This window comes from Gobio gobio (genome assembly GCF_949357685.1).
Source record: "Gobio gobio genome assembly, chromosome: 5".
NCBI classification, from domain to species: domain Eukaryota; kingdom Metazoa; phylum Chordata; class Actinopteri; order Cypriniformes; family Gobionidae; genus Gobio; species Gobio gobio.
Genome location: NC_137101.1, coordinates 2647554 through 2661579, shown reverse-complemented (window position 1 = coordinate 2661579; position 14026 = coordinate 2647554). Strand labels below are relative to the sequence as shown.

Genomic DNA, 14026 nt, shown 5'->3' with positions numbered 1-14026 from the left:
ATTCCCCTTTTTTGTCCTTATTTAATCCCTCGGCATGGCAACACCGTTTGAGATATCCAAAATCCGTTCGCATTTTAGCATCTTCCGTATCTTTGTTTCATGTTGACCGAGTTTGGTGGAGATTGAATAAATCGCCTACGAGGAGAACGTAAAAACTCAGAGCCTGAATTATACCAATATTCACGTTCAAACCAAAATATCTGACTTCCTGTTGGTCGGAGCTAATGACTGTAAATTAGAAAGTTGTCCGGCTCGATGAGGTCAATATATATACTGAGTTTGGTGATTGTAGATGAAACGAAGCCCTTCATTTTTGTCAAAAGGTGGCGCTAGAGAGCCCCTCATCCCCGCCCGTTTCTGAGGCTTTGCCCATGTGTACTGACTGACATCTCTGATGTGTGTGTTGAGTTTCAAGCAGTTTCAAGCAATTTCAAGCATGCTAAGAGCCTCAGAACAACACTGCTACCTTTTAGTGAGGGGAGGGCAGACAGAGAATAAATATTCAGAAGAAATATATTAAATAAAATAAATATATTGATCTGAAAAATAGTATGATTATTTTAAAGCTATTTGGTTACATTTTAATAAAACATTGTTTTAGTATGTTTTTAAACACACACACATACACGTTGTAATACCAGTGTAATACCCATGTCATTATACAAATTTGTGTCCTCATAAATCACAAACAAGAGAGAGAGAGAGAGAGAGAGAGAGAGAAACAAGTTTTTTTTTATCCTGCTTCAAAACTAATACAATGCTGCCATCTTGTGTTCATTGAGGGGAGAGCAGCAGACACAGAGAATTTCTGTTCCCCTTTTTTGTCCTTATTTAATTCCTTGCCATGGAAACACCGTTTGAGATATCCAATATCCGTTCACATTTTAGCATCTTCAGTATCTTTGTTTCATGTTGACCGAGTTTGGTGGAGATTGAATAAATCGCCTACGAGGAGAACGTAAAAACTCAGACCCCGATTTAACCAAAAGTTCACCTTCAAACCAAAATATCTGACTTCCTGTTGGTCGGAGCTAATGACTGTAAATTAGAAAGTTGTCCGGCTCGATGAGGTCAATATATATACTGAGTTTGGTGATTGTAGATGAAACGAAGCCCTTCACTTTTGTCAAAAGGTGGCGCTAGAGAGCCCCTCATCCCCGCCCGTTTCTGAGGCTTTGCCCATGTGTACTGACTAACATCTCTGATGTGTGTGTTGAGTTTCAAGCAGTTTCAAGCAATTTCAAGCATGCTAAGAGCCTCAGAACAGCCAAAAGATTATTAAACTTTGACACGTTGCCATGGCAACAGTATTTGAAATTTCAGGAATCCATTTCATACGTCTCTATCTGTCATGTTTTCACATTATACTGATGAAGTTTGAAATAAATCTGGTGAAAATAAGATGGTGATTCAAAGCATTTTTGAAAGTGACACACTTCCTGCTGCCAGTTGGTGGCGCTATAACTTTGACTCACAAAAGTCATATCCATGTGATCGGCCTCTTACAACGAACACACAGCTGAAGTTTCATCCAAACCAGTCAATGTTTGCACAAGTTAAAACACACTTCCTGTTTCCCTTTTCTCGCCATAAATTCGTTGCATCGCCACGGCCAGACTTTTCGAGATATCAAAAATCCGCTCGCAATTTAGCATCCTGGATATGTTCACTTAATGCTGACCGAGTTTGGCAATGATCGAAACAATGGCCTCGGAGGAGTATATTAAATTCCAGAGCATGCGTTTTCCGAACAACCCATAATAGCTCACTTCCTGTAGGGCTGACGCATAACTTAGAGCACGAAAGTTGTTCGGCCCGATGAGGTCTATATGTGTACCAAGTTTCAAACATGTACGTGCAAGTGTGTTTGATATATGGACCAAGTTTTCAGACCCCACTTTAGGGGGCGCTGTCGAGCCCCCCTGCCACGCCCGGGTACCAGCTTCAGCCCGGCTCTGATGGCCGCGCATTCCGACGCCTGTGCGAAGTTTCAAGAGTTTTCGAGCATGTTAAGTGCCCCAAAAGTACCCGAGAAGTCGAAAAAAAAAAAAAAAAAAAAAAAAAAAACAAAGAATAATCTGAGGAAGAACAATAGGGCTCTGCGCCCTTTCAGGGCTTGGGCCCTAATAATAATAATAAGAAACAGAGGAAGAACAATAGGGCTCTGCGCCCTTTGGGCTTGGGCCCTAATAATAATAAGAAACAGAGGAAGAACAATAGGGCTCTGCGCCCTTTCAGGGCTTGGGCCCTAATGAGACACTATAGGGCTGTTACCAATCAAATTAAATTATTTACACTGAAAAATGACAACTGCATTAAATAATGTTATGAGATTATTTTTAATATACAAAATAAGAAATGTTGTAAAGATTAAACTAAACCACCAGTAGGTGGCAGCAGGTGACCGTCTGAATGAGTGAGTCATTGAGTCGATTCAGTGAAACGGCTGATTCATTGAAGAATTTGGCGGTCGTTTACGAATATTTAATTGAATCTTTGATTCAACCGATTCACTAAAATGCTGAATCATTCAGTAACACACACTGATGCTGTGAGATGTGTTATGGTTCTGCTGTGATCTTTGTTTGGAACTATTTTCGCTGCTGAAATAGAACAAAAACAGTCCATATTGCTTCTAAAATGTAAGTGACTTAATGTTAATGAATTGTTTATGGAACTGGCGAATGAAATCAGTGTCATTTTCAGTCGTGATGGTATTCAGGAAAACAACACTCTTGTTAGTGTGATGTTGCTTAACTGTATCATATGTTATAAATATAAAAACTGCACAATTTTAACCGTGTATGTTAACTGAGTTTCTCTGTGTGAGCGGCGCTCATTTGTTTTCAATGTTCTCCTCAAGAGGCGGCGCGAGCCTCAACAGCTCAACCTTCGTCAGTTAGTTTTAAATTATTATCTACTATCGATCTCCACTTACACTGAATCAGAATCATTATTGCACTTTGGTGATTCCCTAGTTATTTTTTGTTTTGACATTTTATTCAGGATACTTGTCCGTCGGCCAACTAAAATTATTTTTCACTTGCCCCTTCAAAAAATCCACTTGTCCCAGACAAGCGTTAATATCGAGCTCTGATTAATATTGTAGTGTTGTTAGGGTTCTGTCACTTCTGTCTAGTTTATTCATGGTTTTGTGACAGAGCCCTGACACTCCTGTATTGTTTGTCTTTGAGCATGCTCGAGCTGCGTGCTCTTCTGTCCTTGTGTTTTGTGTGCGAGCGTGGTGTTCAGATCCCAGCACTTCGGTCTAGTTTGGGTTTCAGTTTTGTGTTGGGATTCGGACATTCATGCTCCGCGTGTTTGTTTTGTCATGTGAGCGTGTGCTCTTCTGTCTGTGTTGTGTTCTGTGTAGCACACGGTTCATGTTTTCATCGGCCGTGTGCTTTCATGTTATGTTTTGTCTTATGTTGTGTAGCACGTGGTTGGTGTTTTTCACTGGCTACGTCATGTTGTCATGTTTTGTGTGAACATGCAGCTGATGAGTTCTCATTAGCTGCATGTTCATGTCATGTTTGGTGTGAGCACATGTCTTGTTAAGTGTTTCTTTGTGCCATGTGCTCGTGTCCATTGTCTAACCCCGCCCACCTTGTTTCCTGATTATTGGTTTATTTGCCCCACCTGTCTTCCCTCGTTACCCTCTTTTGTTTGTTCCCTATTTAATCTCCTTGTGTTTGCAGTCCAGTGCGGAATCGTCGTCTTTACCTCATGTTTCCCTGCGTCAAAGTCAAAGTCAAAGTCAAAGTCAAAGTCAAGTCAAAGTCAAAGTCAATTCAAGTCAAGTCAAGTCAAGTCAAGTCAAGTCAAGTCAAGTCAAGTCAAGTCAAGTCAAAGTCAAGTCAAAGTCAAAGTCAAAGTCAATTCAAGTCAATTCAAGTCAATTCAAGTCAAAGTCAAGTCAAAGTCAAAGTCAAGTCAAAGTCAATTCAAGTCAAGTCAAGTCAAGTCAAGTCAAGTCAAGTCAAGTCAAAGTCAAGTCAAAGTCAAAGTCAAAGTCAAAGTCAAAGTCAAGTCAAAGTCAAAGTCAAGTAAAGTCAGGTCAAGGTCAAGTCAAGGTCAAGTCAAAGTCAAGTCAAAGTCAGTTTAGTTTTTCCCCCTCGGGGAAGTTTTGGTTTTTTCTTGTTTTATTTTATTTTTATCATTAAAAGACCCATTTCCTCTGCATCATTGAGTCTTCGATCCTTTCCCTACAACAACCCTGACAAGTGTTTACTATAACTGATTTAACTGTGCACTTCATAATTTTTTTTTTATTAATTTACCCTTCAAATCTTTAATCAAATACGTTAACCTTCCCTCCCGCCTCGAAACGACTTCTCTTCTCTCCCAGTCATGTGCTCCTGTCACTGATTGTAGCAATATGGTGGTTAGGTGCTTTCAATACCTTCTTCAGGAAGGACTTGAGGCAAAAAGAGAGAAATATAAGAAAAAATAAATCTTTTTTATGTAAAAATGACTCAATATAGTCGGACGAACAGCTTGTCGTGACGGCTCGCACTTATGAATGCAGTGTGTGTGAACCGCCTCCTTATATAAGGAGAGCTGAGAAAAAAGTTTGACAGAAATAGAGCTATAAAAGGCTTAAAATAAGTGAAATCTGTAGCATAAACCAGCGAAAAGTGAGGAAATATGCTCAGTAACATATGTAGAAAAGATTTAGAGAGAAAATAAATGTACTTATGAGATAGATTGAGTTTTTCTCCACTACTGAGTGCAAACTGGCATTCAAATCTGCCTCCATTTTGTTAGCAACGCCCCACTTTCAACGATCCAATCAATTCCCAAGGAGCAAAATCAAGCCTCGCCCTACATTTTTTCTAATTTCAGAAGCCGTTTCACTCGGATATACGTCACAAAAAGGAGAAAAAGATGATCTCAACTTCCGTTTCACGCCGACTTGAAAGCTGCTGTCTTTGGACAAGGACAAGGAAATCACTCACAGCCTTAACTTTTGTTACTTTAATGAGGATCAATCTATCTTTAATTTATACATGGAAGACTGTCCAGTGTTATTTTCCATTTGATTATTCAATTTCCGTATCAGAAAATTACTGAAATTACGTGAAGAACATAAAAAGCACAATTTATTTAATTTGAATGTTTGTTGTATTGTATTTATTTGTGCTATTGCTAGGGTTGGGAGTCGTAAGAAGTTATCCGGTTTCGGGTTCGTTCCGCCTAACTGTGTGTGTGTGTGTGTGTGTGTGTGTGTGTCTGCAGCACAGAAAACAGCGAGTCTTTTGAGCTTGAATGGATTAAAATCACATTAAAATATGCACACAGTAACGATAAGCGGAACCGAAATGCGCGTTTCTTATCGAATCACCGGTTCTCGATACCCATCCCTGGCTATTGCTCATAATTTGATTATTTTTTATTTTTTTATTACTGACAGGTTACTTGCCTTTAACAATATTTTACATTTATAGTAAGCTATAGTAGTTTTTGGTGTCATAACCTTTTTTACCCTTCCTCTTCCCTTCTTCACTACCCTACTCTGAAAACATAACACACTCCAATACAAAACACATACACACATAAATACACCAACATACAGAAAGAATATACAAAAACGGCTCTAACACATTTTGTTTTTTTTCTCCATGTCAGACCTTTCCAGCCTCTGGTCACCATTAACCGTATGGAAAAGAGCGGCATGCAATTTTCCATTTGTGTTTCATGGAAATGAATATGATTTGGAACAACATCTGGGTGAGTAAATGATGTAAGTCTATAAGGAGACTGTGGTAAGCAGTCGAGGCCGAGGGACCGTGAGAACGGGGCAAGGCCGGTGGCGAGTAATCTGTAACATAAAATATCTATAGCAAAAGAAACAGCAATGTTTGAACAAAAATATATATGCTGGCATTCGGAAGGTGTGCTAACACTAATATTACTTATAGAAAGAACAAACCTACAAAGAAATCTAATAAAGTAATGAAATATAAAGTAACACTACGTAGTTTTCACTGTATAAATTGATAGATTAATGCTTATAAAAGCTAAAGATATTCATTCAAGAGATGTGAATATTTTCAATTTGCATTTTGTTCGATTTGAATTAATGGCTCAATCATCAGCAGGTTTATTAGACGCTGCCCCTTTAAGACCGAATGCAGAACTAATAATATCATATTCTCCTATTTCTCCAAACTATTTACGCCCATTTAAGATATAAACTGTTAAAGTAACTACTCTCCAATCCGGTCTTTTTGACACCGGCTATTTGTTGTGTATTTGATGGTTTAGACCAGGGGTGTCCAAAGTCCGGCCCGCGGATGAATTTCAAACGGCCCGCAGCTTGTCTATTAAAATATATTAATATAATAATAAATAATAATATATTATATATTAAAATACTTTTCAAACAACAATTCTCCAACATTTATCATGGATTAACTGTGGTAACACTCACTGTAACCGTGGTAATTTGTCAGAAATGTAGGTTAATATCTCATTTTATTTAATTAGTTATGAAGACATGTATTAAATGAGTAATAAAGGCCAAATTGCAGACTATTCTTGTCATAAACTTGCAGTTTTGTGCATTTGTATTTATATGTTTATAGACAAAATACCTTAAAGCCATTCTAGATATAGAAATATATATATATTTTTTTACTCTTTGCCTTGTGTGCACTGCAAAAAATGCTGTCATTTAGTATTTTTTTCTGGTTTCTAGTATAAATATATCTAAAAATTCTTAAATCAAGATGCATTTACTAGATAAGTTAAATGACATTAGATATTTTTTCTTATTTTCTGGAAAATAAAATGAAATTGAAGAGTTTTTGGTTAAAACAAGCAAATATATCTGCCAATGGGGTAAGAAAAATAATGTTTCTGTTTGGAATCTTGTATCTGTCCCAAACAGAAACAAGATTATTTTTCTAATCCATTGGCAAATAATTTAGTTTGTTTCAAGCAAAAACTCCATTAATTTAGATTTTTTCCCCCAGGAATCAAGAAAAAATATGTAATTTTCCTTAGGAAAAGCATCTTGATTTAAGTTTTTTTTAATATTTGGACTGGAGAAAAGACAGAAATACCAAGTAAGAAAAGTATTTTTTTGTAGTGTGGTTTTACCTGTGGTGATCTAAATACAGCACTTGTTCAATTTAAATAAGAATAGAGTTCGAACTCAGTAATAATATTTAAATTTTACCCATTAAAACTTTTTGGTTGATGAAAGTTTTACAGATATTGTTAAATATCTAATACATTTCCTGTGTCCTATCTCAAGCTACTCAGCTCAAGCTTTTGTCAAATCTGTCATGTTTCCAAGAAACAAAACATGTCATTTATATATATATTATAATAGAAAAGGGCCCCTGGGTATGTCTACAACATCGAATCTGGCCCCCTTTAAAAAAAGTTTGGACACCCCTGGTTTAGACGCACACACAAAGCCTAAAGTATAATGTGCAAGTCGGTCCATTTCGCAGCACTAACACATAAGCCGCCTTGAAGTTGGAAACAGCGCCTCTTCCGCAGATTATTGTGCATTTTATAGCCATTTTTATTATCAAACACGTCCCGCAATTTAACAACAGTAGAGACTGCATTTTACAATCACTCATTCGGACGTTAAAGGGTTAGTTCACCCAAAAATGAAAATTCTGTCATTAATTCCTCACCCTCATGTCGTTGGACACCCGTCAGACCTCCGTTCATCTTCAGACACAAATGAAGATATTTTAGTGCAAAGCTGATGCTGAGAAAGGCTTCAGATAGGCCTCCATTGGCATTCAGTACACTTATACTCCCAAGACCGATAAAAGGCACTAAAAATGTCGTTACAAAGTCCATCTCACCACAGTGACTCAACAATAATCTTACAATGCGACGACAATAGTTTTTGTGCGCAAAAAAAATCAAAATAACACCTTTTTCCAACTTGTTCTCGACTTCCGTGTGTGTCTCCACGACGCATGCGCGAGAATATGACGTAGATCCGGCGTTCGGACACATGACCCAGAAGAGATTTGTTTACAATCAGAGGAAGACGCGCGTATCTCAGCTGTTGAATTCTACACTGATCGTGCTTTAGGTCTCGCCGTAGTTCTCAAAATGGGGCTAAAGTGGCATTTCATGGATTCCCGAACGCCGGATCTACGTCATATTCTCACGCATGCGTCGTGGAGGCACACACGGAAGACAAGAACAAGCTGGATAAAGGTGTTATTTTGATTTTTTTTGCGCACAAAAACTATTGTCGTCGCATCGTAAGATTATTGTAGAGTCGCTGTGGTGAGATGGACTTTGTAACGACGTTTTTAGTGCCTTTTATCGGTCTTGTGAGTGTAAATGTACTGAATGCCAATGGAGGCCTGTCTGAAGCCTTTCTCAGCATCAGCTTTACACTAAAATATCTTCATTTGTGTCTGAAGATGAACGGAGGTCTGACGGGTGTCCAACCACATGAGGGTGAGGAATTAATGACAGAATTTTCATTTTTGGGTGAACTAACCCTTTAAGTTTAGGTTTAGGGAGAAATGACAGCGCAGCTGTGAAGGGAAGGATGTAGGGTTAGGGTTAGCTCGCTCGCTTTCTCTCTCTTCAGGATTGCGAATAGCAAAAATGCATCACGGACAAATGGATTAATTTGATCTCATATCTCACAAAACCAGTGTGGCGTGCTCATTATCATCACGCCACCGGCCTCGCCCCGTTCTCGCGGCCCCACGCTCTCGACTGCTTGCCACAGAGACGTCATTACTTACGCTGTTCCACAATCGTCTGCATTCTGGCCCAGGTGGTAAAGATCATTGTCTGAATAGGATGTTGTTGATTTTCCTCCGTTTCAGGGGTCACGTTCGGTACTGATGGGTGTTTGACTCTGTGCACATAAACAGGTGAGTAAATTTTTTGATATTTAAGATATGTTGCTATATCGTATCGAAATGCAAATTGGTAAAAGACTCACATTTTTAATGCATCACTGTAATTCTGAATGAGAAATGAAAAGGCAGTTAGTGCGGAAAACATCATGAGCATTGTTTCTTTACCGATCCTGGTGTCATGCGCATCCCACCTGGAGGAAAGTGATGTTTTCGGTTTCCAAGTGCTGCCATCGAGCTGCCATCTTCTCAGACAGGTCTGATATCAGTGCGGACAGATCCTCCATTCTGGCCTTGAGCTTCTCATCTCGACGGCCCATTTCTTTACGCAATGCTCTGATATGTTTCTCCTCCTCCTCCTTGAGAAACTGATGGAGCTTCTCAAATTCCTTCTTGATCTTGTTTTCTTCCACGCTGGTCTGTTCCTGATACGGTTTAAGAAGATTTCTGTTAACATAATTGTACTGACAGGATTACAATCCGCCATCAAAATGATACATTTAATTACTCCAGCTGCTGTGAGAAAAGGCTATAAATGATCCGCTGAAGAACATGCTCCTCACTACTAGCCGGACTTCTTTATGTATACAGACGTGACGTAATGACACAAAGACATGCATGAATTTCCCACCATACCACTCTGATTATAGCACATTATTACAAGCTTAACCGTTGTGAATGGGGCTAAGGTAAGGAGATGAATGTTTTGAATATTGGCTTGTGGTGTACTTGCTCAAAAAATGATTTTGGATCATTTTCAACCAAAAAAAGTCACGGACTGCAGCTTGAAAATGAAATTTAGCCCATGATTTACTCACCCTCAAGTCATCCGAGGTGTGTACGACATTCTTCTTTCAGACGAATAAAATCTGAGTTATGTTAAATATGTTCTGGCTAATCCAAGCTTTATAATTGCAGTAATAGTTGCTCTGTTTTTGAAGTCCATAAAAAATGCATCTGTCCGTCGAATAACTGCTCCACGCGGCTCTGGGATGTTAATAAAGGCCTTCTGAAGCGAATCGATGCGTTTGTGTAAAAAAAATATCCATACATAAAAATGTATTTCATTTTTTTCTTTGGCTCTGCATTTTTCTCCGTCCCCGCGCCATCACTTCCGGCGAATAAGCTCAAAATACCGGCGCGATCATAGATATATACATAGATTCCTCATTAGTGCCTGCGCGGATCGGTCGAATGAGGCATCTACGTATATACATCTTTGATCCGCCAGTATTTTGACCTTATTCGCTTGAAGTTATGCCGCTGGGAATACTAGATGACATTCGTCTGATAAGAGGTAAAAAAATAACATAAATACTGTTGGGTTTCTCGCAGAAACCGATGGTTTCGTGTCTTAAGATGTCAATGTGTTGCCACGAGCCGCAGGTTTAATAAGGATTCGTATGTCTATGTTTTTACTCTCATTGCTCTCATACTCTAAAATATCCCCATTGACATCATTATACGACTATCACACTGCAACGGTTTAGTTAAAAATCTTCATTTGTGTTCTACTGTAGAAACAAACACACCTACATCTCTGATGCCCTGGGGGTAAGCAGATAAACATAAAAAAATTGTTTTTGGGTGAACTATCCCTTTAATAAACAATAATAGGGCCCTATGAAATGTTTTTTTTCCCCCTCCAGAAATTCTGTTGTGTATTTTAGTTTTTCTGGTAATCAAATGAAGGCATCATCTTGTTCAGCTTCACAAATAACCCAGCGTTAAGGGAACAGTGGATGCAGTTTGTGTTTCCGGAGTTCTGTGAGTGTGTGTGTGTGTGTGTGTGTGTGTGTGTGTTTGTTCCCGGTCATGAGTGGAAACCGCAGGCGTGAGTGAAACTGATCAAATGTGTGTGTTTTGTTGGTAATCGGTGTGTAAGTGCATATAATGTGAACAACACCAACGTATAGAGAATCGAGAGTTATCCAGGGATAATGCCATGATGTGTGTGTGTGTGTGTGTGTGTGTGTGGGCATGTTTTTGTGAAATATCAGGACACAAATGTGTATAATGTCATGGGTATTACAAAAAGAGGGTGAAATATGAGGACGTTCCCCATGTCCTCACTTTTCAAAATGCTTATAAATCACAGGATGAGGTTTTTTTCACAGAAAGTAAAACTGCACAGTCTCCTGTGATGGGTAGGTTTAGGGGCAGTTTGTGTGTGTGTGTGTGATGGGTAGGTTTAGGGGCAGGTGTGTGTGTGTGTGTGTGTGTGTGTGTGTGTGTGTGTGTGTGTGTGTGTGTGTGTGTGTGTGTGTGTGTGTGTGTGTGTGTGTGTGTGTGTGTGTGTGTGTGTGTGTGTGTGTGTGTGTGTGTGTGTGTGTGCGTGTGTGTGTGTGTGTGATGGGTAGGTTTAGGGGCAGTGTGTGTGTGTGTGTGTGTGTGTGTGTGTGTGTGTGTGTGTGTGATGGGTAGGTTTAGGGGCAGTGTGTGTGTGTGTGTGTGTGTGTGTGTGTGTGTGTGTGTGTGTGTGATGGGTAGGTTTAGGGGCAGTGTGTGTGTGTGTGTGTGATGGGTAGGTTTAGGGGCTGTGTGTGTGTGTGTGTGTGTTTGTGTTTGTGTGTGTGTGTGTGTGTGTGTGTGTGTGTGTGTGTGTGTGTGTGTGTGTGTGTGTGTGTGTGTGTGTGTGTGTGTGTGTGTGTGTGTGTGTGTGTGATGGGTAGGTTTAGGGACAGTGTGTGTGTGTGTGTGTGTGTGTGTGTGTGTGTGTGATGGGTAGGTTTAGGGGCAGTGTGTGTGTGTGTGTGTGTGTGTGTGTGATGGGTAGGTTTAGGGGCAGTGTGTGTGTGTGTGTGTGTGTGTGTGTGTGTGTGTGTGTGTGTGTGTGGGCATGTTTTTGTGAAATATCAGGACACAAATGTGTATAATAACATGGGTATTACAAAAAGAGGGTGAAATATGAGGACGTTCCCCATGTCCTCACTTTTCAAAATGCTTATAATTCACACAGAACAAGTTTTTTTTTCACAGAAAGTGAACTGCACAGTCTCCTGTGAGGGTTAGGTTTAGGGTCAGTGTAAGGGGATAGAAAATACGGTTTGTACAGTATAAAAACCATTACGCCTATGGAATGTCCTCACATTTCACAAAAACAAACATGTGTGTGTGTGTGCGCGCTCGTGACTCTTTAGCTCCGCCCACTGCACGCCTCCACGGACTCGGCTGTTTACTGAAAGAATCTGTACAGTTATAAATCTGATCAAACTAAAGACTCTTGGGAGATATGAAGGATCAACACTACTCTATAGATACTCAAGATCAACATGAGACTGGCAGAAACTGTGTGTGTGTGTGTGTTGTGACCCCTTTTAAGTATTTTGAGCGCAGTGTACCTTAATGAGCTCTGCCTCTTCCACACAGCTCTCATGGGCCTTCATGTGGCGAGCGAGGATCACCTCCAGCTGGCCCATTTGTTCCTCGACGATCACCTGGAATCACAGCTCTTAATAATGTGCCTGAAGAAAAAACAAAACTCGGCTTCGATTCCAAACTTGTCCTACCCTTAAATTCCCGACGGCCTCCTCGACAGGAGAGCACTTGTGGTTTTCATGCTTCTTTGAAGTGTAACAGACCACACAGATGGGCTGCTTGTCATCATAGCAGAAGAGTTTGAGTGTCTCTCCATGCAGAGGACAAACGTCTCCCGAAGCAGCGCTGGGTTTTCTCGTCTTGAAGGATTCACAGAGCGCTCTGAACGCCAGGCTCTTGGTGGGCTCATCGTGCGAGCACTCCTTACGGCAGACCGGACACTGCGGCACTTTTTGAGTCGTCCAGAAACGCTGGAGGCATTCAGAGCACAAACTGTGGCTACATTTCAGAGTGACCGGATCTGTGAAGACATCACAGCAGATGAGGCATGTCATGTCCTCCTCCAGGAAGGACAAATCGTCGGACATGACTGTAAACAATCCTCACTCGATAAATTCTCTCTGCTTTACTTTTCCACTAGACCCAACCCTTTCATTTCATTCACTTTCATTTCAGTAGAAACCTTAGTAAACAACTCCTCCCTCCAAAGTACACAAAAATAGAAACCAGGAAATGATTATCTGGGACGTGGCACCTGCTCAACATAAAGTCAAAGTATCATTTGTACAAACAGTTCAATTACACTCAATTATAAAGTTATAATAACAACTTTACAATCACATAATCATATTTCTACTCCAATTCGTTTTTTGAAATAACATTTGGTAACACTTTATTTTGATAGTCCACTTTAGACATTCACAGAGGTGGACAGTACTGAAGTACATTTACTTGAGTACTGTACTTAAGTACACTTTTTGAGTATCTGTACTTTACTGAAGTATTATTTTTTAGGGAAACTTTTACTTTAACTTCACTACATTTGAAAGACAAATATCGTACTTTTTACTCCACTGCATTTCTATCAAGGTCCTCGAAGTCAAAAGTCATTTCTGTAGCAGCTTTGCAAGTCAGTGGATGATTTTTTTTTTTTGCAAAATGTAAATGTCTGGGAGAAAGAGAAGCATAGACATATGGATGAATCTGAAAAAGCCTGATGAAAGAGCTCAGTTCAGTCTGGTTTTTGTGCCTCTGAGATGCCAGAGCACGAGTACTGAATAGAGCTTTCTTTTGTGTTTTTTTCGCACTTAAACAGACCAATACACACAAAATGTCAACATTTTCATTTTGGAAAGTATTCACGTAAACAAAGTTGATTATGTCTTAAGTGAACGTAAACAGTTGGGGGAATATCAGATGTGTATCAGTGTGTAGGATTTGTGCATTCTGCCTTAAAGTGACAGCAGCTTTGTAAAAAGCTTTGTAACTTTTAAGTATTTAAATTAGTTCAAGGTGGTTGTGCTAGCATGTCGGATGGAGCATCACTGACTGCTCAAACCATCATGATGGCGTAGCGTACATTTACACAACAATGCAACAATAATAAAATAATGCATTGACATAAAAAAGGAAATTTACTTTTGATACTTAAGTACTTTTAAAAGCAAGTACTTCTGTACTTTTACTTAAGTAAAAATAGTTTTTAACAACTTTCACTTGTAACAGAGTAATATTTGACCAGTAGTGCTTTTACTTTCACTCGAGTAATGGAGTTGTGTACTTTGTCCACCTCTGGACATTCAACTCCATTACTTGAGTAAAAGTAAAAGTACTATTGGTTAAATCTTACT

At 39.5% G+C, this 14026-nt stretch overlaps 1 protein-coding gene across 1 annotated transcript in view; it reads right to left on the bottom strand.

The window, feature by feature from the left end:
• The window catches only part of trim35-14 (tripartite motif containing 35-14), a 39029-nt gene extending 26188 nt beyond the window's left edge, over positions 1-12841 (bottom strand). Inside the window, exons 1-5 of the mRNA XM_079817019.1 lie at positions 12368-12841; positions 12200-12295; positions 9053-9283; positions 8945-8967; positions 8742-8857 (exon numbers count right to left, since the gene is read on the bottom strand). Coding sequence (XP_079673145.1) covers positions 8742-8857; positions 8945-8967; positions 9053-9283; positions 12200-12295; positions 12368-12763 — 862 coding nt within the window. The 5' untranslated portion in view covers positions 12764-12841. The remainder of the gene's footprint in view (positions 1-8741; positions 8858-8944; positions 8968-9052; positions 9284-12199; positions 12296-12367) is intronic.
• Positions 12842-14026: the final 1185 nt, after the last annotated feature.